Source organism: Mastigoproctus giganteus, chromosome 11 (genome assembly GCF_048544385.1).
Source record: "Mastigoproctus giganteus isolate SK-2022 chromosome 11, ASM4854438v1, whole genome shotgun sequence".
Classification (NCBI taxonomy): Eukaryota; Metazoa; Arthropoda; class Arachnida; order Uropygi; family Thelyphonidae; genus Mastigoproctus; species Mastigoproctus giganteus.
This window is the reverse complement of record NC_143585.1, coordinates 52258508-52282157: the sequence shown is the minus strand read 5'-3', so window position 1 is coordinate 52282157 and position 23650 is coordinate 52258508. Positions and strand designations below refer to the sequence as shown.

At 34.6% G+C, this 23650-nt stretch overlaps 1 protein-coding gene across 3 annotated transcripts in view; it reads left to right on the top strand.

The window, feature by feature from the left end:
• Positions 1-23650, top strand: part of LOC150078008 (PHD finger protein rhinoceros-like) — a 268851-nt gene that overhangs the window by 129439 nt on the left and 115762 nt on the right. For all 3 annotated transcript variants that reach the window (XM_090385480.1, XM_090385481.1, XM_090385479.1), the window contains exons 7-8: positions 1177-1215; positions 15116-15276. In XM_090385480.1, coding sequence (XP_090241606.1) covers positions 1177-1215; positions 15116-15276 — 200 coding nt within the window. The remainder of the gene's footprint in view (positions 1-1176; positions 1216-15115; positions 15277-23650) is intronic.

Genomic DNA, 23650 nt, shown 5'->3' with positions numbered 1-23650 from the left:
TAAACATAATTCATAAATGTCCTACTCTTAATATCATTACTACCAGTGTGTACCACAATATCATCTTTTTTGCCTTTAAAAGGTGATAGCTGCTCAACAGTGTTGTCACCTTTAGCCCCTGGCAAACATTCCCCTTCCACCTATCCATTTTACACAATATATTTCCTGATAGTAGCGTTACTGAAAACTGCTACCTCCTGTGGCACCATAGAAATCTGTGCAGTTTAGGATGACTTGTTGCTTGAGCATGAGCCCTAGCATTGATCTGGGCACCTGAGTTCTTTGATAGGCCTCCCTCTTTTATTTCTTCAGGGACATCAACCTTGTTCTTCATGCTCTCATATAAGCCTATCAGAATGCTAAATTTGTGTTTAACCTGCTCACACACATACAAAAGATATCTCTCCCTCCATTTAGCTGTATCATATCTAACTGAATGGAACTTTGTATAGAACACATTATAAAACTCTGATTTGTATGAGAACTGCTATTGGCAGCTACCGCTTGAGCCAAAGCAGTTGCAGTGCTTTGAGCCTTTTGCTTCGCTACTCTAGCCTGAGGCATGATTCTAGTCTAAATGTAATTTTAGAATACTGCATGAAACTAAGTGAGATGAGTATAATAATGCTATACTATATCCACATTTTGGCAGCTATACTTAAAAACTACTATTTTGAGTTACATTATGTACTATGAAATCACATTTTTATTGTTATTACTTTATAGCTTATGGACTTAATAAAACACTTCTGATGTTAACTGCCCTCCTGCGGATCTATATAGAAGACTACTAAATTGTGTTTATAATAACAATATTATAATCAATGCTATAACAGTGGAGGCATTATTGTTCTTATAGCAATACAGTAAAAATGGTGGCAGACTACAGATTTTGTTTTTTAAGCAGTTTTGAAATCAAATAATGAATAAATTATAGAATTTTTTTACACCATGAAGAAAATCCACAAAAAAGTTAAGTCAGCTACAGGTGAAGGGTGTATTTCTCTGGAAACTGGATTTTTAAGATTTCAGAACGTTGATCCATCATAGCATTAGTTGCCTTGGTGTAATAAAAGACAAGTAATAGTCTCATTTTTAATTCTCATACATAGTAGAAATTTTGTTATTTCCTAATGTTATTTTTCAAAGTTTTTTTTTTCTTTTTTTTCCCCCCAGGATATTCAGAAAGAAAAATAAGAATTCAAGTTTTAAGCTGTAAGTTATTAAGTTATTCCTAATAAATGATTTGTTTCATTAGTATTTAATATTGTTATTTTCAGATATATCATTAGTGTAATATTGATTAAATTGATTAAATATGATTGAATTGACCTATATTGTTGATTAAATGAATTTATTTAATCAATAATTACTACAGAATTATCAGTGTTATTTCACAATACTTTGTTCGTTGTAAACTACAACAGTAGTATGAGTGGCATTGATTTAATTGTATCTCATATTATGACTATCTTCACAATGAGATATAATATGAGATACAATTAAATCGATGCCACTCGTATATAGTTCATTACTATGAATAACATGCGCGCCATGTGTGAACTGCACACATGGCGCGCATGTTATTCATGCACAAGGCATAATACGCTACAAATTTGATAGTTCTGTAGTGAATTTCAAATTTGTAGCGTATTATGCCTTGTGCATTTAATTTTTCTTAGTATTAATCAATAATTATATTATTGATTAAATATTGATTTAATCTGAGCAAAAATTTATTAAATACTTGTATAATTTATATGTACCAACTTTTACAATAAAATTTATGGAAAACATCTGTCCTTTTGATTTTGTGAAAAGCTTGCCTTTATATAGATAAAAGGATTTGACAACCTATCAAATTCTTGTCTGTACAAGGATTTGACAGGTTGATTTAAAAAAAATAATAATAAGTAGTGTGCGCGTGCACACACACACACACACACACACACACACACACACACACACACACACACACACACACACACACACACACACACACACACACACTCTCTCTCTCTCTTCATCCTTGGCTTAATAATATAGGAATTTACTTTAATTTAATACTTTAATTTAATAATTTAGGAATAGATACATAGTTTTAACTAAAGCCAATCTTCTGTTTATCCTTTTCTTCAGTGGCAAATGGATAATCAAAACATTGAAATTAGCTTGGATCATTAACTGAAAGCATAAATTAAAATAAATTTGCAGTAAAAAGGAGTGCAGTACATGGCCTGTAATTTCATTTTCCAATTTAACTTGTACCCTAGAAGATGAGATCACTTCTTCAGTAATGTAATTGCAGGCCACAATTTAGACATTAGACTTGTATAGAAGAGACCTCAAGCATCAGGTATACTCATTCTGAAATAATGTTGAATTGGAACCAAAAGATACTGAGAAAAATCTTAGCCCCTCATCTCCTTCTGGAAGCCAACTCAATAACAGAAATTAATATTACAAAAGTTCCTGTAAGATATAGTAAATTTTTAACAATAAAAACTAAAAATAATGCTGTATTTTGGAATTTTTAATTCCTGATAATTTATTAGCAAATGGAAGACTGAGAGTCCAGTAAACCCATTAGTTTTGAGATTAGATGATATTGATGATAATTTAAAAATTTTATATATTATGTATTTCATATATCGTTTTTTAATTAAGAATTAACATATATTCAATAAAAAATGCAATGCAAATTATTACGGATACATTTTATTATGGTTTGTTAGATTTTGAATTGAAATAACTATATTATACATATATTAAATAAAATAATGTTCTTGTATAAAATATTGGATGATGGGGGATGCTCTGAATTCTAATCTTTTCAGGTATCATTTTCTTTGAATTCTAATCGGCAGCCTACATATAGCCCATAACTTTGAAATTGTTATGGGCCCCTTCTTGTTGTACTCTGCATAAAAAGCTTGGTAATCTGAAAAAATATTAATTTTCCCATATTTTTAAATTATCAACATGATTAATTTTATTATTTTATGCAGATTTTTAGAATTGCCATTAATGTCTAAGACTTATTGTGAAAAAAAGAACCATTTCTCATATATATGTTCTTATTAAAAAATAAAACAATAGTTACATTTGAAATGGTACAAATTTATAATTTATAATTGTTTGAATTGGCAAGAATGAATTTACATACCTGTAGAAACCATTTTTCCAAGATTCTATAATGAATTTTGACCCGAGTGAAAAAAAAAAATATATATATGTGGCGAAAGAATTAAATTCTAGGAGAATACGGTACGTGCCAAAAGGGTCAGTTTGTGTGGTTTTAATGGTGCAAAAATGACTAGGGTTATAATATGCTCTGACAAACAGATTGTGTGGAAATTAAGTTAAATTTGAATGTGCAGACACTGAAATAAAACAAGATAGCTTATTGCAGTCAAATACAGGTATGTGGCTGGGCTTATAACAGATGTTAAAAATGTTTGCTATCAACATCGAGGCAGTGTTAGGTGGGTCGAAAAACTACTAGCTCGGGGGGGGGATTCACAGACTAATAGATTAACAGTAGCCACAGGCAGAGGTGGAAATGACTGCTTCTATTGGAATGAGCAGCAGCCTGGAAAGAAAGTTGCTGAGGATTTCAGGAACGCTGGAGGTCATGAAACAAATAAATACATGGGCTGTGTTAGAGTAACTAAGAGTAAGAACTGGTGCATGTATACTTGCATTTGCACCAATGCTAGGAGTATAGTTAATAAATTTGATGAATTTGAAGTGCTGGTAAAGACGTCAAAGGCAGATATTGTTGGGATATCATTGACATGGTGTCATGCAGATATTAGGAATGCAGAATTGGAATTTGGGGAGTATAATGGGTACAGAATGGATAGATAGGATAGGAAAGGAGGAGGGGTTATGCTGTTAGTTAAGAAACACATAAAATATAAGGAAGTGCATCCAGTTGACATAGATGGACAGTGCAATGTTGACTCCGTGTGGTGTAACATATGCACTGGGAAAGCAAAAATGAGGGTAGGAGCTTGTTATAGGCCTAATGATTCTAATGAGTACAATTATACAGAGATATAGTGTGGGCCAGTAAATCATTGTCTTATAATGGGGGATTTTAACTTCCCAGATATTGAATGGAACTTGTGGGTTGGTCACATGCACACTAGCAAGGCTTTTGTGGATTTAGTGGATGAGTGTTTTCTACAGCAGCATGTTAGAGAGGCAACCAGAGGGAGTAACACTCTTGATCTGATTATCAGCAGTGATTATTCATGCATTAACAATTTACAGATAAAGGAACCACTAGGTGGCAGTGATCACAGTGTAGTGATGTGGAATTTACTTAAAGATGTAACTACCATCAGGGGTAAAGGGAAGGGTGTTTGCTTTTGTAAAGGTGACTACAGTGGTCTCAGAGATTTTTTAAATTCTATACAGTGGGACCAACTGATGATGTTAACAACAGCACGTTCAAAATGGGAAGCATTCAAGGAAGTAATCTTGGAAGCTACTAGGCTTTTTGTTCCAACTAAGAACTACTGTTGTAGGTTTAGGCCCAAATGGATGTCAGATGAACTAATGAGACTCGTGGCATAGAAGAAAAATGCATGGGACACACAAATTATCAGGTGACACAGACTCCTATGGTAGATATAAGCTAGTCTGTAATAAAGTCACAAAGGAGGTTAGGAAAGTGAAGGCAGATTATGAGAAATCTTTGGCAAAGGATGCAGAAAAAAACAGCAAAGATTTCTTTACTTATATAACTTATATTTTCTTATTTGCTGATGCTATGTGCCTCCGTAGCCAGGTGGGAAGGAGCAGCAGTGCGTAGCACACGCTTCTTGATTAGACCGGGGTTCGAGCCCGTCACCACCAAATACGAAGGATGCGGAAAGGTCAGGGAATGACCACCGCATATCCCGGAGCAATATGGCCTTAGTTGCTAATGCTCCTAAAAACCAAAAACAACAGCTGATGCTATCGAGGCAGAGTTAGGTGGGTCGGAAAACTGCTAGCTTGGGCGGATACATGTACTAATAGATTAACAGTAGCCGCTGGCAGAGGTAAAAGTGATTCTTGCATTACTTCTATTGAAATGCAATTTAGCAGCAGCCTGGAAAGCAAGGCAATGGTAATTTCCAGGACTGCTGGGAGTCATAGTGGAACAAGTAAATACATGGGATGTGTTAGGGTAACTAAGAGAAGAAACAGGTGCATGTTTACTTGCATGTACACCAATGTTAGGAGCATAGTTAATAAATTCAGTGAGCTTGAAGTGCTAGTCAAGACCTCAAAGGCAGATATTGTTGGGATATCAGAGACATGGTGTCATAAGCAGTGCAGAACTGGAATTTGGGGAGTACAATGTGTAGAGAAAGGATAGACAGGACAGGAAGAGAGGAGGGGTTATGCTGTTAGTTAAGAAACACATAAAATCTAAGGAAGTGCATCCAATTGATGTGGGTGGACAATGCAATGTTGAATTTGTATGGTGTGACATAAGCACTGGGAAAGGAAAAATGAGAGTGGGTGTGTGTTATAGGCCTAATGAAACTGATGAGTATAATGAGTAATTGTGCAGAGTAATAGTGGCCAGTAAATTAGAGTGTCTTATGATAGGGGATTTTAATTACCCGGATATTGACTGGAATTTGTGATTTGGTCACTCACACACTAGCAAGGCTTTTGTGGATTTATTGGATGATTGTTTTCTACAGCAGCATGTTTGGGAGGCAACTAGAGGGAGTAATACTCTTGATCTGATTATCAGTAGGGATTCTTCGTGCATCAAGAATCTGCAGATAAAGGAACAACTAGGTGGCAGTGATCACAGTGTGCTGAATTGGGATTTACTCAAAGAGGTAACTACCATCAAGGGTAAAGGGAAAGGTTTTTGCTTTCGTAAAGGTGACTACGGTGGTCTGAGACAGTATTTAAATTCTATACGGTGGGACCAACTGATGATATTACCAACAGCAAATTCAAAATGGTAAGCATTCAAAGAATTTATCTTGGAAGCTACTAGGCTTTTCATACAAACTAAGAAATGTTGTTCAAGGTTTAGGCCTAAATGGATGTCATATGAACTAATGAGACATATGGCAAAGAAGAAAAATGCATGGGATGCATATAAATTAATGGGTAACGTGGAAGCCTATGATAGATATAAGCTGGTCTGTAACCAAGTTACAAAGGAGGTTAGGCAGGTGAAGGCAGATTAGGAGGTACCCATGGAGAAATATTTGGCAAAGGATGCAAAGAAAAACAGCAAAGAGTTCTTTACTTATGTAAACTCTAGAAGGAAGGGAATGAATCGGATTGGTCCACTTGATATTGATGGTTTGATTGTTGATGATTCTGCTCTAGTAGTTGACAAACTGAATGAATATTTTGCATCAACATTCACACATTAGGAGTTATTCAGGGAGGGGAATGCCAGAGGTGTAATCAACTCTGGCAGTAAGCTAGATAATATTGTATTAACTGAGAGTAAAGTGGAGGAGAAATTGTTGAAGATAAACACAAGAAAGGGACCTGGGGTGGATGGAATCTATCCTGTTATATTAAAGGAGGTGGCAAAGAAAGTAAGCAAACCCTTAGCCATAATTATAAGAGCTTCCCTGCACTCAGGGGGAGTTACCCATGGACTGAAGATGTGCAAATGTGACCCCAATCCACAAAGGAGGATCAAAGGGGGAGACAGGTAATTACAGACCTGTTAGTTTAACTTCTGTTCCAGGGAAATTAATGGAGGCACTTGTTAAAGAAGCATTGCAGGATCATCTAGACAAGACTTCAGTTATAGCTCGGACACAGCATGAGTTTGTTAAGGGGAAGTCTTGTCTGACTAATTTGATTGGATATTATGATGTAGTCACAAAGGAACTGGATGCAAAGAATAACTTTGATAATATATTTGGATCTTAGAAAATCCTTGGATACTGTTGCACATGGAAGACTGCTGCATAAATTGGTGCAGTGTGGCATTGGAGGCAAATTGCTTCTATGGATAAAGGGATGGTTGACTGGGAGAAGACAGAGAGTGGTAATCAATGGACACTGCTCTTTGTGGATTAATGTTATTAGTGGAGTCCCTCAGGGTTGAGTGTTGGGTCCATTGTTGTTTTCTGTATTTTTAAATGATATTGATGATGGTATATCAGGCTTAATGTCCAACTTTGCAGATACGAAGGTTGACAGGGTTGTTAATGACACAAATGACAGTACGTACACTGCTGCAACAGGATCTAGAAGAGTTGAGTAGATGGGCTGAGAGGTGGCAAATGAAGTTTAACATTGACAAATGTAAAGTACTACATATGGGAAGCAGAGTAACCTATCAACTCTGTGGTATCACACTGACAGTAGTAGAGAATGAAAAAAACCTGGGGGTAATTGTGCATGCAGATGTGAAGTTTTCTGAGCAGTGCAGACGGTCTGCAAGAATAGCTCATGGTGTTTTGTCAATGATATGCAGGAATTTTTCTACCAGGGATAAGGAGGTGATTATCCCTTTGTATAAGGCAATGGTCAGGCCACATCTTGAGTACTGTATACAGGTCTGGAGGCCTCAGTTTAAGAAGGATGTAGAGCTGTTGGAACGAGTACAGAGAAGGGCAACAAGATTAGTGAATGGAACAAAGGGTTGCTCTTACGAAGGAAGGCTTAAGTTTTGCAAAATACAGTGTCTGGAGACTAGGCACCTGCGAGGTGATCTTATTGAGGTGTATGAGGCCTTGAATGGTTTGATCATGCTCAATGCGGATGGGATTCTTCTTCTTACTCAGAATTATCACCTGAGAGAGCATAAATTCAAATTGAGGAAAGACAGATGTAGGATAGACGTGCCTTTAGCCAGTTGGTGGTTGATTGCTGGAACATACTTCCATCTGTCATTGTAGAAGTTGATAGCTTAAATAGATTCAAGGCAGAACTTGACAAACATTTGGAGCAAGTGGATGGGTGAAATAAGGGTGTTTTTTTTTTTTTTTTTTTGGGCTGATGCTATATAAGCTTGCTTTCTTGCATCATGTGCCTTTGCTAATAAACTATAAAAGGAAGGGAAATGAATTGGATCGGTCCATTTGTTATCAGTGGTTTGACTGTAGATGATCATACTCAGATAGCTGCCAAACTAAATGAGTATTTTGCATCTACATTCAGCATGAGGATTTATTCAAGGAGGAGAGGGCCTGATGTTTATCAAATGCTAAGAGTGCATTAAATGATTTTGCAATAATTGAGAGCAAAGTGGAGGAGAAATTATTGAAGTTAAACATAAGAAAGACACCTGGAGTGGATGGGATCTATCCAGTTATATTAAAGAAGGTGGCAAAAGAAGTAAGTAAACCCTTTTCCATAATTATGAGAGCATCCTTGGACTCAGGGGAAGTCTCCATGGACTGGAGATGTGCAAATGTATCTCCAATTCACAAAGGGGGATCATAGTGTGACACGATAATTACAGACCTGTTATTTTGACTTCTGTTCAAGGGAAAATAATGGAGTCACTTGTTAAAAAAGTGATGTTGGATCACCTAGACAAGACTAGGTGATCCAACAAATGGATGCAGTAAAAGTTCAAAAACAGCATGGGTTTGTTAAAGGGAGCTCTTGTGTGACCAGTTTTATTGGATACTATGACATGCTTTACAAAGGAGTTGGATGCAAAAAATAATTTTGATATCATATACTTGGATTTCAGGAAACTTTTGATACTGTTGCACATGAAAGACTACTGTACAAATTGGAGCAATATTGCCTTAAGGGCAAGTTGCTACAATGGATAAAAGGAATTTTAAGTGGGAGGAGCAGAGAGTGGTAATAAATGGACACAGCTCTTTGTAGACTAATGTTATTAGTGGTGTTCCCCAGGGTTCAGTGTTGGGCCCATTGTTGTTTTGTATATTATTCAATGATATTGATGAAGGTATATCAAGCTTAATGTCAAAATTTGCAGATGGTACAAAGGTTGATAGGGTTGTTAATAACAGTAATGACAGTATGCTGCTTCAACGGAATCTGGAAAAGCTGGACAGATGGGCTGAGAAGTGGCAACTGAAGTTCAACATTGACAAATGCAAAGTATGGGTAGCAGTAACCCCAGAATAACATAGCAATTGGATGGTGTTACACTCAGGGTAGTGGAGAATGAAAGGGACGTGGGGGTAATTGTGCAGTCAGATATGAAGTTTTCTGAGCAGTGCAGACAGGGTGCTAGAATAGGTCATGTGGTTTTGTCAATGATATACGGGAATTTTGCGGGCATGGTTAAGGAGATGATTATTATTCACTTGTATAAGGCAATAAGGTCAGGCCACACATTGAGTACTGCATACAGATCTGGAAGCTTCATTTTAGGAAGGATGTAGAATTGCTAGAATGAGTACAGAGAAGGGCAACAAGACTGGTGAGGAAAATGGAGGGGTGCTCTTACGAAGAAAGGTTTAAGTTCTGCAAATTGCAGCTCTCGAAACTAGGCACATGCGAGGTGATCTGATTGAATTGTATAAAGCCTTGAATGGATTGAGCTGGCTCAATGCTGATAGGATTCTTCCTCTTGCTCAGATTACAAACTTGAAGGGGGCATAAACTGAAATTGAGGAAAGACAGTTGTCGAATAGATGTATGGAAATTTGCCTTTAGCCAGCGGTAGTTAATTGGTGGAACAAACTTCCATCTGTCGTTGTGGAAGTTGATAGCTTAAATAAATTCAAGAACTAGGCAAGCATTTGGAATGAATGGATGGGTGAAATGAGAAGGTTTTTTTGTTTTTTTTTTTTTTGGGTGGGTGCTGTATAGGCTTACTTTCTTGCATCATATGCCTCTACTAATGCTAACACAAATACTTGCAATATGATATTTGAGTGAATTTGAACAATCTTAAATGCCCACAAATTTATCAGATATTATGTAGTGCATCCCATGTGTGTAATTTTTGATGTCTATTAGGATATGTTTTTGGAGGAAAGTTTTAGCCAATCATTTGCACTTGTCACCCCCACACAATTTCAAAAATGTCTCTGAAAATGATTCAGTTATTTAAAGACTAGCAATCTTAATCCATTTTTAATGACCTTACGTAGCATCAAGTCTTGCACAGCAAGGTTTTGGTGCCTTACTGTTGTAAGGCATCAGACCTAGCTGTCTTCTTAATCCATTTTTAAGGTCATTAAAAATGGATTAAGAAGTTTGCTAGAAGATTAAACATGTGAATAAGTTATATGTTGTTATATTCAAAGACTAATAGAAAAAGTTTGTTTAATGTTTAAAAACATACTTTTAAAACATGCGACTAAATATAAATGTATATAGAAATACATATGAAAATAAATATGTGAAAAGTATAAAACATATTTAAATTGTTTTTCTCTAATGTATTACATTGTTATGCATTGGAGAAGAAAAGTGTTTGTTATTACTGACTTGGCAGAAAATGGTCTGAACGACAATTGAAATATGTTTTATTCTTTTAGTTCATTCTGGAAAACTGCTGGCATTTCTATTATAACATGAAATGTCATATCTTAGATATGATATTATAAGATAACTTTATTGCTAAACAAACCACATTTTTATGATAAATTGTAAATTGCTCCTCAAAGAAAAAATATTATTAGTGAGGATTTTAAGTAAGAAAATATGGTTAGTGATATATAATTATTAAACAAAAAATGTCTTTTATGTAAGAAGATTACTAAATTTGAAGAAATTAGTATTCAAAAAGATTCAAGTTCACCATAAATTGCAGTTCTCTAAAAGGTCAAAAGCAATCCCTGTTAACAGTGTTTTATATTGTTTAGTGTAGAGTTTCCCAGTAATAATTATAAACTGCTCTTTTAGGAATTTTAGATGTGTATTGTGGAATTTCATATTTAAACTTTTGGATGAGATTTTTTTTTTTTTTTTAATGTAAACCCCAAACACGAGAGGTATTAGAACCTATAGAACTTAGTACCGTGCTTGGGTTGGAGGTTGAGAAGGCGAAAGAAGATATTTGTTGACATTGGACTTGAACTTCTGTAGACTGTAATTTTAGGGAAATACATATGAAGGAAGGTTGTTCCAGAAAACGGCAATTGAATGAATGAACGAGGAAGATTAAAAGTTGGTTCTGTGCGTTTGGAGTTGGACAGTAAATGGAAGGTGGCAGCACGTGTTCAGACTGTTTTGAAAGAGAGAGCGGGAATTATAGAAGCCAATTCAGAAGAACACTGCCCATGGAAGTATCTGTAGAAGAGACATGCAGCAGAAACAGTACGTCTATGAGACAGTGAGTGGAGAGACTTTGTTAAAGATGAATCATTAATTAACCTAACTGCCCTCTTCTGAATGGAATCAAGAAGCCTGAGAGAGGTTTTGGGGCACCACCTCAGATGTGGGAACAATATTCCATGACAGGGCGGATTTGCAATTTATACAGAGTGAGCAGCTGTTTGGAAGAAAAGTAACGCCGAGAGCAAAAGAGAAAACCAAGTTTATTAGATGCAGAGGAAGCAATATTTGTAATGTGCTGTGCCAAGAGAGATTAGAAGTCTGGGTAATCCCCAAAAAGAGATATATCATTTTGCCTAGAAATCGGAGTGTCACTAAAGATAAGCATAGGAGCAGAAGAAGAATCCTTTTTGCGAGATATAAGACAAGACTGAGTTTTAGAAGGGTTGAAATCAACTAAGTTGTCTTTGCCCCACTGGAGAATTACCTGAAGATCGGCATTTAATGGATTGGTAGCAGATTTTCGAGAAGTTGAAGCTGATTGAGCAGGACAAGGTTTCTCAAAATGGAAAGTGGAATGCAATGTGCTATCTTCAGCAAAACTATGGATACGATTTCCAGTCAATGGAAGAAGGTCATTAATATACAAGAGAAAAAGAGTGGGGGAAAGAACTGAACCTTGGGGGACACCGGCATTAGTGGAGAAGTTGGAAGACAGAGAGCCATCTACCATCACATCAGTGAGCGATCAGAGAGAAAACTGGATAACCAATTACTAAAAACAGTTGTCAAACCATAAGATGGAAGCTTGTTTAGAAGACCTTTATGCCAAACACGATCGAAAGCCTTTGAGATGTCAAGAGCAACTACTTTTGTTTCACCGAACCGTTCCATTGAATTAGTCCATAAATGGATAACATAAGCCTGAACATCACCAGTGGATCGACACTGACAGAATCCATACTGGCGATTGTTGATCAGACGGAAGGTTTCTAGGTAGTTTAAGAGTTGGCAGTTAACTGATTTCTCCATTACTTTAGAAAGAGTAGAAGTAATTGCAATGGGACGATAATTGGATGGGAGGGATTTGTCACCCTTTTTAGGAACTGGCTGGATATGAGCAAATTTCCAAGCAGAAGGAAAAACACCTTTGGAATAAGAAAGTGAAAAAAGCGGCAAAGAATAGGAGTAAGTTCAGGAGCACAGGTTTTGAGAACTAGTGGAGAAATACCATCAGGACATGGAGCTTTCTTAGCATCAAGATTCGTCAAAATCCTTCTGACATCCTTTTGACGGAAGATCATAGGGGGCATTGAATGGAGCTTGTTGTAAATGGTGGTGGTGTTTTACCAAGATCATTAATACATGAGTTGGAAGAAAAATGGAATGCTAGCAGGTCAGCTTTATCCTTTGCTGAAGTGACAACAGAACCATCTGGTTTGGACAGAGGTGGGAGCAGAGATGGGCAAAAGTTGCGGCCAATAGCTTTGGCAAGAGACTAGAATGCTCGGCTACCATTAGGGCAAGAAGCAAGTTTTCTACTCTTAGCCTGTTCAAACTCTAATTTGGATTGATTAATAACTGCTTTACAATTGTTGCGAGCTTTGGTGTATGCAGAAAATGAAACTGGAGAATTAGAAACAAGCCAATTACAATATGCACCATTCTTTTCTTGAACAGTCTTAGCACATTTATTGGAAAACCAAGGTTTAGATAAAGGACGAGATTTTAAAGTAGAGTGTGGGATAAAGCATTCCATTCCTGCAAGAATAATTTCACTGACACGATCTGAGCAAACGTTGACATCAGAAGTTTCGAAACAGTAATACGACCAAGGAAAAGAAGAAAAGAAGTCTTGTAGGTCATCCCATTTTGCATTCTTGTAATGCCAAACAACACGAGGTTGGGAATAGCCATGAGAAAAAGGTTCCATTGGAGAAGAGACAATCTTCAAGTTGTGATCTGATGTGCCTAAAGGACTTCACACTTGGACCATGTACTTAGAAGGGCTGTTTGTGAGAAAAAGATCAAGCGTATTGGCTGTATGATTAGGATTGTCCTGTATTCTTGTAGGTAAATGAACAATCTGTGCGAGGTCATTAGTAATTGCAAAAGCCTCAGCATCTCGACCAGCTGGGTCGGTGTGACTAGAAAACGGAAGCCAGCTGGAGTTGTGAACATTAAAATCACCGAGGAAAATTACCTCACTGTTAGGAAAGTTGGACTGGAGAAAGTCAAGTTGCAAAGAGAGGAAGTCAAAGAGCTCCAAGTGATTAGTGGAGTTGGGAGAACGCTAGAGACAACAGATGAATTTGACACAATGAGGTAGAGAGATTTTAAGCCAGAGAAGATCAAAGAGAGTAGATTCCAAATTGCCACTCTGACAGGGAATATCAGAACGGTACCAGCTTTGAGGCGAAAGGAATCATACAGCAAATAATTTGGGCATCCGAGATGAGCAATAGTTGAATCAACCGATAACTGAGATTCTGTCAGAAAAAGTACATGGGGTTTGGCAGACTGCAAGTGGAAATGGACATTGTTGAGATTAGAATTGAGACCACATATATTTGTGAAATGAATTAGGAAGTGCTCGGGAGGTTTAGATCTTTTCGCAGATAAGCTTGTTCTATTAGTTTGACAAGTCATGGTGTATTGAATAGTAAGAAAAAGTGGGTGGGACATGCTGTATGAAGTAATGAAATTTTAGGATATGGCGTACACATGGTAAGAATATAGCCAGATCCTTGACATAACGTGGCCTCGACAATGCTCCCCGCATACACACTACTCGTACTCCCTCCAGTCACTATCTGGCAGGTAGCAAGATTATACACTAACTGATTCGGAAGCCTTCTAGAGAGTTACCAATAGGTTCGGTCCGGTGTACTAACTAGCGGTAGGTCTGCGAACACCATTTTAGAGCTGTACCCTCGAAATGTAAGGAATATTGGATCTCGCCACAATGTTCATCATAACCTCAAAAGTCATCAATCATACTGCATGATGGAAGAGATAGGGAAGGGTTGACCAGAACTTAGCTCTAGAGACTAAACATGGGTTCCACCACTTCAAGCCTCCAGTAAGCAAAGTGGTGGTATTGCACCGGTTGATGAGTCATCTACCACCTAGTACTGCCTGGTAACATAGAGGGGTGGCATTCCTCCATGTGGTGTGGGTGCCACACCTCGACCCCTGCTTACGTTGGTTCACACCTGGGTGGTCACCCACCATATACTTGTGTATGGAGGTTATACCCAGGATTACTAAAGTTCCCACGATCGTGAAGGTGCAAGCAGAGGATTTAGCTGCCACTAACCGTCCGGACTTCGCCGAAATTGGGTCCACTTGACTTGAGTGTCACTCGAATATCAGTTCCATCAGTGTTTTAGACTCCCAAGTAGCAAGTACAGCTTGTCTGGCCTATCTGAGAGAATGTCTGTGACAACCTCAAGGACCAGTGAGATTGAATAGCAGATAAATGGCCTGTGTATTGTAATGTCTTTATCTAAGGAATCTGGGTCACTTTGTATGCAATGTTAACATTGTCTTTTATATGATTTGTCTTTATTTGAATTTAGACCATTACCTGAATAGTTTGAAAGGTTTATTTGAATGGTTTTGGGCACCCATATGATATTTATCTTAATCATAGCACATCAGAAAGAATATTTGCAATGCTTTCATTTGATAGATCTCTTAATACAACAGGTATTAAGTTGTTATGTACTTTTTATTGTCTTAAATAAAACAAAAAAGTAGCTGATTGGAAAATTAGTTAGGAATTATATAGGAATTTTGGATCGTGGGATTTCAATACTTTCATAACATATAAAATTGTTGTTTTTCATAATAACAAAGTCATTTATTTAGTTGTTTGTTGTTGTTGTATTATTTTATTATTTTATAGTCCCAAGAAGTACATCCATTCTTCAGATGACAGCTTCTACTCTAGTGATATCCACGTTCTCTCTAATGTATCTAATAAAGCAGGAAGAAAATGTCGTTATGATCTTGACACTTTGGACTTTTGTTGGCTAAATGTTTTGAATGAAGAGAGAGAGTTTTCAGGTATATAATTCAATGTGATTTTTAATATATTTGTATTTTATATACATTAAAAAGATAATTAAAAGTTAATAAAATTTCACATGTTGGAGTTGCAGAAAGTTAGAAATAGGGCAAAGAATACTGCAGTCCATTCTTGACAGAAAGATCCCATAACAACTGGGCTAAACCACTTTATCATTGGGGAAGAAAAGAAGCATAGGGTGAGCCAGTGTTGCATATGTGACACTGGTAAGTGCATGTACAACTTTTGATGATTATGCAGAATGATTGTAATTTTTTTCCATAAACATACTACAGTTTAATAAATGTCTGCTCCCTCTACGTATTATTATGAATGGGTGTTGAAACGTACTTCACAGTAAACAGGAAAATACTTTGTCTGTCCTTGATGTTTTGAAGAATGAAATAAAACAAAATGTGAAAATTTAATTGTACCTAGAAGTGAACTTGCAGAAAGGAACTTCTTGCAAAAGGAGCCTAAGTTACAAGTTTTTCATAAGCAACATTTAAACAGGTTGAAAAAAAAAAGAAAAACATTTGGTATTAAACTGCCTTTAAGATGATAAACACCTTGAACACATTAATTACATATTGTAACATAATACACAATTGTTTATCATTATCTTTTCATGATGATAAACATATATGTAAGGTTTTTGCACATGTATATAAGAATAACAATTTGAAAAGTTTTCCTCAGTGTTTTTTCAGTGGTCAGAGACAAATATAGTATTAGCATTACTATTAGTAATGGCCATATGGTACAAGGAAGCCTAAAGCTTATGCTGCACCAGCCAAAAAAAAAGGAATAAAATAATAATAAAAAAGGAAAGAAGAAAAAAAGAGTAAAATAATAAAAAAGGAAAGAAGAAGAAGAAAAAAAAAGAGTAAAATAATAAAAAATATAAATAAAATAAATAATAAACGTGTAGGTAACTATCCAGTCTCTATCCATAAAGAGACAAACTAAGAATCTGCAGATAAAGGAACCACTTGATGGCAGTGATCATAACATACTGATGCAAGATTTACAGTAGAGCGTCGAAAATCTGAATGCCAATAATTATGAACATTAATAATCCAAATGAGCCAGCATTTATTATTATTTTTTTAAGCTGGTGCCATAAAATAATTGCAGTAAGTGCCGGTTATTGTGATCATGTTTGCAAATTGAATTTTGATTTCATTAAACTGGGATGCAATTGAGTGCTGGGATCATGGAGGTGAACAGACAGTGGATTTTCGGCTGCTGAAAACGAAAAGTGGATTTGATATTTTTACCATATTCTTCATTAATTAACATATTACATTGTGTTCTACAAAGATATTAAATAGGCTTAGTAGCATTTGTTAGCTTATTTTTTAAATTGAAATAGTGATTTTTGTAAGTTATGACTCACCGCTCGTACTGGTGTTGGCACTAATATTGTTGAACTTTCCGCCATTATTGTAGTATATTAGATTAATACGAAATAGTGTAATGTATATCTCAAACTGATAGCGTAAGGTATAACGTAAAACTAAATAGTGTAATACATACCACTGTATTAGGAATCTGTTAGCTTGGTGTACAATTATCAATTAATCAATAAAATTTATTAATCTTATTAAATTTCATTGTTAATTAAATTGTATTTAAATGTAAATCATGATCCAGGCTAGAGCTGTGAAGCAACATGCACAGATTAGCAGGAGTGCTGTGGCTCTGGGGAGAAACAAAGGGGGAGGATTCTAAACGCATCACAGTCTCAAAAAATATGCGAAATGTGAAATGTTTGCAGACTGTCTGGAACAAGACTTGATCTAACCAAGAAGGGTGTGTGTGTGTGTGTGTGTGTGTGTGTGTGTGTGCGCTAGGTGCCTAGAGTGCCAAGAAAGAAAATAATATGAGGGGCCCATCAAGCTCTCAGCTGCCCAATGCCAGAGCTCACTCCTGTGTATCAGGCAACACAGCAGCAATCTCCAAGACAGAATGCGCTGGTCCCACAGGAATTAGTTATTGTGACTCTTTTGTTAGAGAGGAAAAGTTTATGCCGTAGAGCAGATATCTCTTAAGGGCACAAAAGATGATATTGTTGTACACATTGGCATTAATGACATTAAGAGTAAGAGATCTGCAGATTTACTTAACAAGTACAGGTCAATGATGAAAAACTGTTGCAAGTTAGGGTTAAATTTGAAAGTGTCTGCAATTCTGCCCAGACACAATAGGAGGGAGTATATGATGAGAACTTTGTCAATCAATTCGGCCCTGGAGAGATTGTGCAAGGCTCATGGGGTAGAATTTTCTTCAGTGTGGTCTGTGCTTGTTAATAGGAGAGACTGTTTCTACAGGGATAGGGTACGCTTAAATATAAAGGTGCACGAATATTTGCTGGTCTATTGTTGCAATGTTAGGTGGGTCAGAAAGCTGCTAGCTTGTGGGGAGGGTGATTCACAGACTAAAAGATTAACAGTGGTCTCAGCAGAGGCAAAAGTGATTCTTGCACTTCTTCTATTAGAATGAGCAGCAGTGTGGAAAGCAAGGATTCTGGGGATTTCCAGGACTGCCGGGAGTCATTATGTAACAAGTAAATACATGGCCTGTGTTAGGGTAACTAAGAGTAGGAACAAGTGCATGTATACTTGCATGTACACCGATGCTAGAAGTATAGTTAATAAATTTGATGAAATTGAAGTGCTGGTCAAGACATCAAAGGCGGATAATATTGGAATATTAGAGATGTTGTGTCACGCAGATATAAGCAGTGCAGAATTGTAATTTGGGGAGTACAATGTGTACAGAAAGGATAGACAGGACAGGAAGGGAGGAGGGATTATGCTGTTAGTTTAGTTAAGAAACACAAAATCTAAGGAAGTGAATCCAGTTGACATAGATGGACAGTGCAATGTTGAGTTAGTTTGGTGTTGACATAAGCACAGGGAAAGAGAAAATGAGAGTAGGTGTGCATTATAGGCCTAATGACTCTAATGCAGTGGTTTTCAACCTTTTTTTAATAATGGCACCCCTAAGTAATTTATTTAATTTTGCAGCACCCCTACTCAATTTTCTGCCTGTTAGATCCGATTCTCTTCCTGTGTGTGTATATATGTGTGTGTATATATATATATATATATATAGAATATCATTAGAAAAAGTAAATCAATCCAATAATAAGAATACCATCAAGGACTTAAGAAAACGCAAAAAAAAAAAAAAAAAAAAAAAATTATTATTATCGCTTTTTACCGACAATCTAGATGACTTCAACTGGGGCCAACCACCCATATTCGATTTATATATTCGGCCTATACTGGTTTATATTTGGTTTAGATTTAAATTACTTAGCATATATTGATCATCACAGAAACAGAGAACTTCTTGTCGTTTTTTGCCTTCATTCTGGGTGGTTGGCCCCAGTTGATGTCATCTAGATTGTCGGTAAAAAGCGATAATAATAATTTTTTTTTTTTTTTTTTTTTTTTTGCGTTTTCTTAAGTCCTTGATGGTATTCTTATTATTGGATTGATTTACTTTTTCTAATGATATTCTATAGACATTGTGGGGTGTATTGCATGATTGCTTGCAACTGCATTAACCCATAAATATTAGTTATTGTCTTTTAACTTTCTTGCTTTTCTTTATTTCTTGCTTTCCTTTTATCACTAATATAACTATTAATATATACAAAAGCTTTGCTTAGGTTAAGTATACACTACCTATGATTGCTTTTTCTATTATATTTCTTTTTTCTTAACTGCATTGATTGATCTTTCTTAATTTTACCTTCATGGATTTATGATTGCGCATCTTGATTTTATTTTATATTTTATCTTATATTAACTTTGCTTTTATTTTATTTTATATTAACTTTGCACTTATTATGTCACTTAAATATAATAATAATAATAATATACTACATCGGCAGAGTAGGATAAAAGTGACCGAGGATACTATTGTTGCCCTGGATAGTAATCCTAACCATGTTAATACATTTACACATACACAAATATCACACACTTTACAGAGCAGTTTAGCATATAATGCTTCTGGCACTAATATCCGATCTCTTAAATTTCAACCTTGTAATAACAAATTATGTCTTACTTGCCCCTATATGCATCCAAATCATGCTACAATGAATACGAATTCACATATATTCTGTAAAATGAATAATGTTATATATATGATCACTTGTCGTACATGCAATGTTAAATATATTGGTCAAACTAGCAATAAACTAAATATCAGAATGAACCTTCATCGTTCCGATATTAAAACTTATAATAACAAATCCAGTAAGAAAACAGGTAATCTGGAACATGATATTGAATTCAGACATTTCCAAAAACATACTTTTGGTAATATTTTCATTTCAATACTTAACGTAATTAACAACGCAAATGAAAGATTATTGCAAGAAGAAATTAGCATGTTACAATATAAAACACTATATCCATACGGTCTAAATAATAAATTTAATCAAAAATATATGACGAATAATTTAAAAGATATTTGTGTTTATAATATGTTTCAAATTGCCAAACTTCTTAAAGATAATCGCAATAGGAAATATAGTAAATCCAACACGTATAAAAGCAACCGAGAACATCTAGGAGACTTTATAGATTTATTTAAAATGTGGGATACGGATCCTATAAATATTAGTAAAATTCACAACACACTTTTCAGTATTAAACTTAGTGTACTCAAAGCACTATATAGAAAAACCAATGATTACGTCTTTGCATCCTCCCACCTTATGCACATTATATTGGATATTTTTAAATTCAGAATTAATATTTTGAATGTTAGCAAGCAGCCTGAAAACTCTGTCCTCATCTTATACTTTCAAAATAAAATGATGGATGATTTAGATATACATAAAACTATTAATTTACGTAATGACTTGCTGCCTATTAATAACTTACATATTAATATCAGATTTAGATATTCTAAACCATTTGGTCTTAAAGCGTGTAACTATAAAACAATAGCTACAAACCTTCACAATATTAACATCGGACAGGATACATGTGTTTGTCACAAACCTTCATTTCATAGATACGTGGATCCTAACCATAATCACATTATAACCGGCAATTTAGATATAATCCCATATCCCGAACTTAGAGATATTTTATCACTGGGTTTTAAATTTCGACCTAATCCACCTATTAATAAATCTAATTTTAAAAAATTGTTATATCTAGATTTACTAAAATACTGCATAAGATCAGCATACAAACATAATATACCGGTTGAAGCTTATCACATGTGGTTATTTACAATGCTTAATATCATATCTAATAAATATAATCAATTGAAATTCGTACAGGATAATCTATATAATACCAAATTAATAAATAGGCAGCTCAAAGATATACATGAACATTTTATAATAACTCCCGTTGACAAAGCTGCTTGCAATTATGCAATCATATGTAAATCATATTATATAGATATTATAAAAAATGAACTACAGTCTAGCCGTACATATAAACAGATAACATCTGTTTATATGTAATTATATTCTTTTAATATAAAATAATCAAAAAATTAATTGCATTGCATAAAAAATTAAAGTTAAAGTATAATAACCTAAAATATCCATTTATATATTGCATACCCAAATTTCATAAATCACCCATTGCTTTTAGATTCATAACATCATGTAGAGATAGTTATGCTAAATTTCCCGGAAAAACGTTAGAAAAGTTACTTAAAATTATATTAAATAACTTAAATAAAACTATTATAATAAATAATAACTTACCCATTATAAATGCTATAAAAAATAACAATATTCATCAAATACAAACATTTGACTTTAACAGTCTATTTACGAGTATTAATCTTGATAATTTAAAAGTCGTCCTCCAGAAACTATATTTAGAAAATAAAAATGCTATAAAGGTTGACTTAACCTATTGGGATTCTCTAATAAAATTATGCATCTTTAATAATTATGTATATGACGGAACTTCGTTATACTTACAAGTGACTGGCACCCCTATGGGAAGTCCAGCATCAAGCATAATCGCAAACCTTTATCTGTATTATACAGAAAGAGAATTTCAAGATAACCTACTTATATACAGATACGTAGATGATATATGTGTTTTTAATTGTCCACATTTTGTCCAGGATTACAGTGGATTATATCCAGGGGAGCTTGTGTTGGAAAAAACTAATAGTTCCGATACTATAGCAAATTACTTGGATCTTCATATAGAAATATTACATAATAATAAAATAGACGTAAACGTATATAATAAAAGAGATGCATTTAATTTTAACGTAGTCAGCCTTACAAACTGGAAATCAAATGTATCAAAATCAGTGCATGCTAATATAATTTTATCGCAATGTTTAAGGATTGCTTATATCTGCAATAGTAATAAAAATTGTTCAACAGGCTTAACAGCGTTGTACGGCAAGTTGATTAATAATAATTTCCCTATCGCTTACCTGAAATATCACTTCAGGAAAGCAATTAGCATAATTAATTTCAAAAATTTGTTTTCTGAACCTATCGTTTCAATATAATTTTCAATAAAATCGTTATATTTAGTGCCATGTATATATGTAAATAGGATACACTTTGCATTCTTGGTGTCTTACGGCGTAGAAAACTTGTACCCACCGGCTTGCAAATTACAGTGTATCATTTTTTTTTTTTTTTTTTTTTTTAATACATATAGTTAAATTCATTTAAATTTACTTAAATTCACGCTGAGATAACATGCAAATTCAGCTCAGGGTCCTACTATAGGAACGGGTTTGCGATCCCGGGCATACCCGAGCCACAACTTATATCTTGTAATGCCTTTAAGCTGTCCTACACTCTTTATTTTTATTTCTCCGAAATTATTAGGGCAATCCGAGGACGTAGGAGAAACTATTTTTTATCTATACCACTATTTTTCGCCTTTGTGGAGTTCAGGTTCTATTTTTCCTACTCCTTTAGTTTTTCTTCTTACTATCTGCATGTTTCTCTTTGCGTTAATTTAATTTAATTATTTATTTATTTTTACCGTATCCATCACATAGGGGGCAACACATATTATTTTGACGACTATTACATTATGTCCTAGATACGGTCAAATGTAGTATGTATTATATATTTAATCTTGTTTTAATCCTTAAATTACGTTCTCTGTCGGGTCAACGATGATTAATATATGCTTACATTTATATTTTACTTATATTTCTTACCTTTGATTCTAATATTTCAAAATTTTTCTTAATTAATTATCTTCATTCGATTTATTTATATTCGATTTATATTCGGCCTATACTGGTTTATATTTGGTTTAGATTTAAATTACTTAGCATATATTGATCATCACAGAAACAGAGAACTTCTTGTCGTTTTTTGCCTTCATTCTGGGTGGTTGGCCCCAGTTGAAGTCATCTAGATTGTCGGTAAAAAGCGATAATAATAATTTTTTTTTTTTTTTTTTTTTTTTGCGTTTTCTTAAGTCCTTGATGGTATTCTTATTATTGGATTGATTTACTTTTTCTAATGATATTCTATAGACATTGTGGGTGTATTGCATGATTGCTTGCAACTGCATTAACCCATAAATATTAGTTATTGTCTTTTAACTTTCTTGCTTTTCTTTATTTCTTGCTTTCCTTTTATCACTAATATAACTATTAATATATATATATATATACACATATATACACACACAGTGTATATATATATATATATATATATATATATATATATATATGTGTATATATATATATATATATACATATATACATGAGTATATATATATATATATATACTCATGCATATATATATAATATTAAAATATATATTAATAAAAAATATATATGTTATATGATAGTTATTACAATAATATAATTATAAAAATTACATTTCATAATACAAATTATATATATATATACAGTATATAATAATTTTATTCTTTATATAGAGGTACTAAGTAACTAAGTAACAGTGTATATATACACACACGTATATATACACTGTTACGAGTAATGGTTTCTACATAGCCTATGTATATACATGTACATAGTAGGTACTGCTGTAGTAACACGCCATATATATAGCTTACATTCATTGAAAAAGTCGTACCTATATGTGTTGCTACAGTAGGAATTAATTTCTTTCCTCTTCTACCACTGAGAACTGGATTTGGTTCTGCTTTCAACACGATAGAGGGCGCTTCCTATCCATTTATCTAGTAATTTCATTTTTGTAGCTGCTTGACACATCTGAGATGAGAAGGACTTACGGTCCTTCTTGTCTACGCTTCAATAGGATAAGGTAATGTATATTTAATGCCGTATTACCATGGGTATATCTACTCCCTATGACCTTAATATTTTCACTATGAATATTGCCTATTTGGCGTT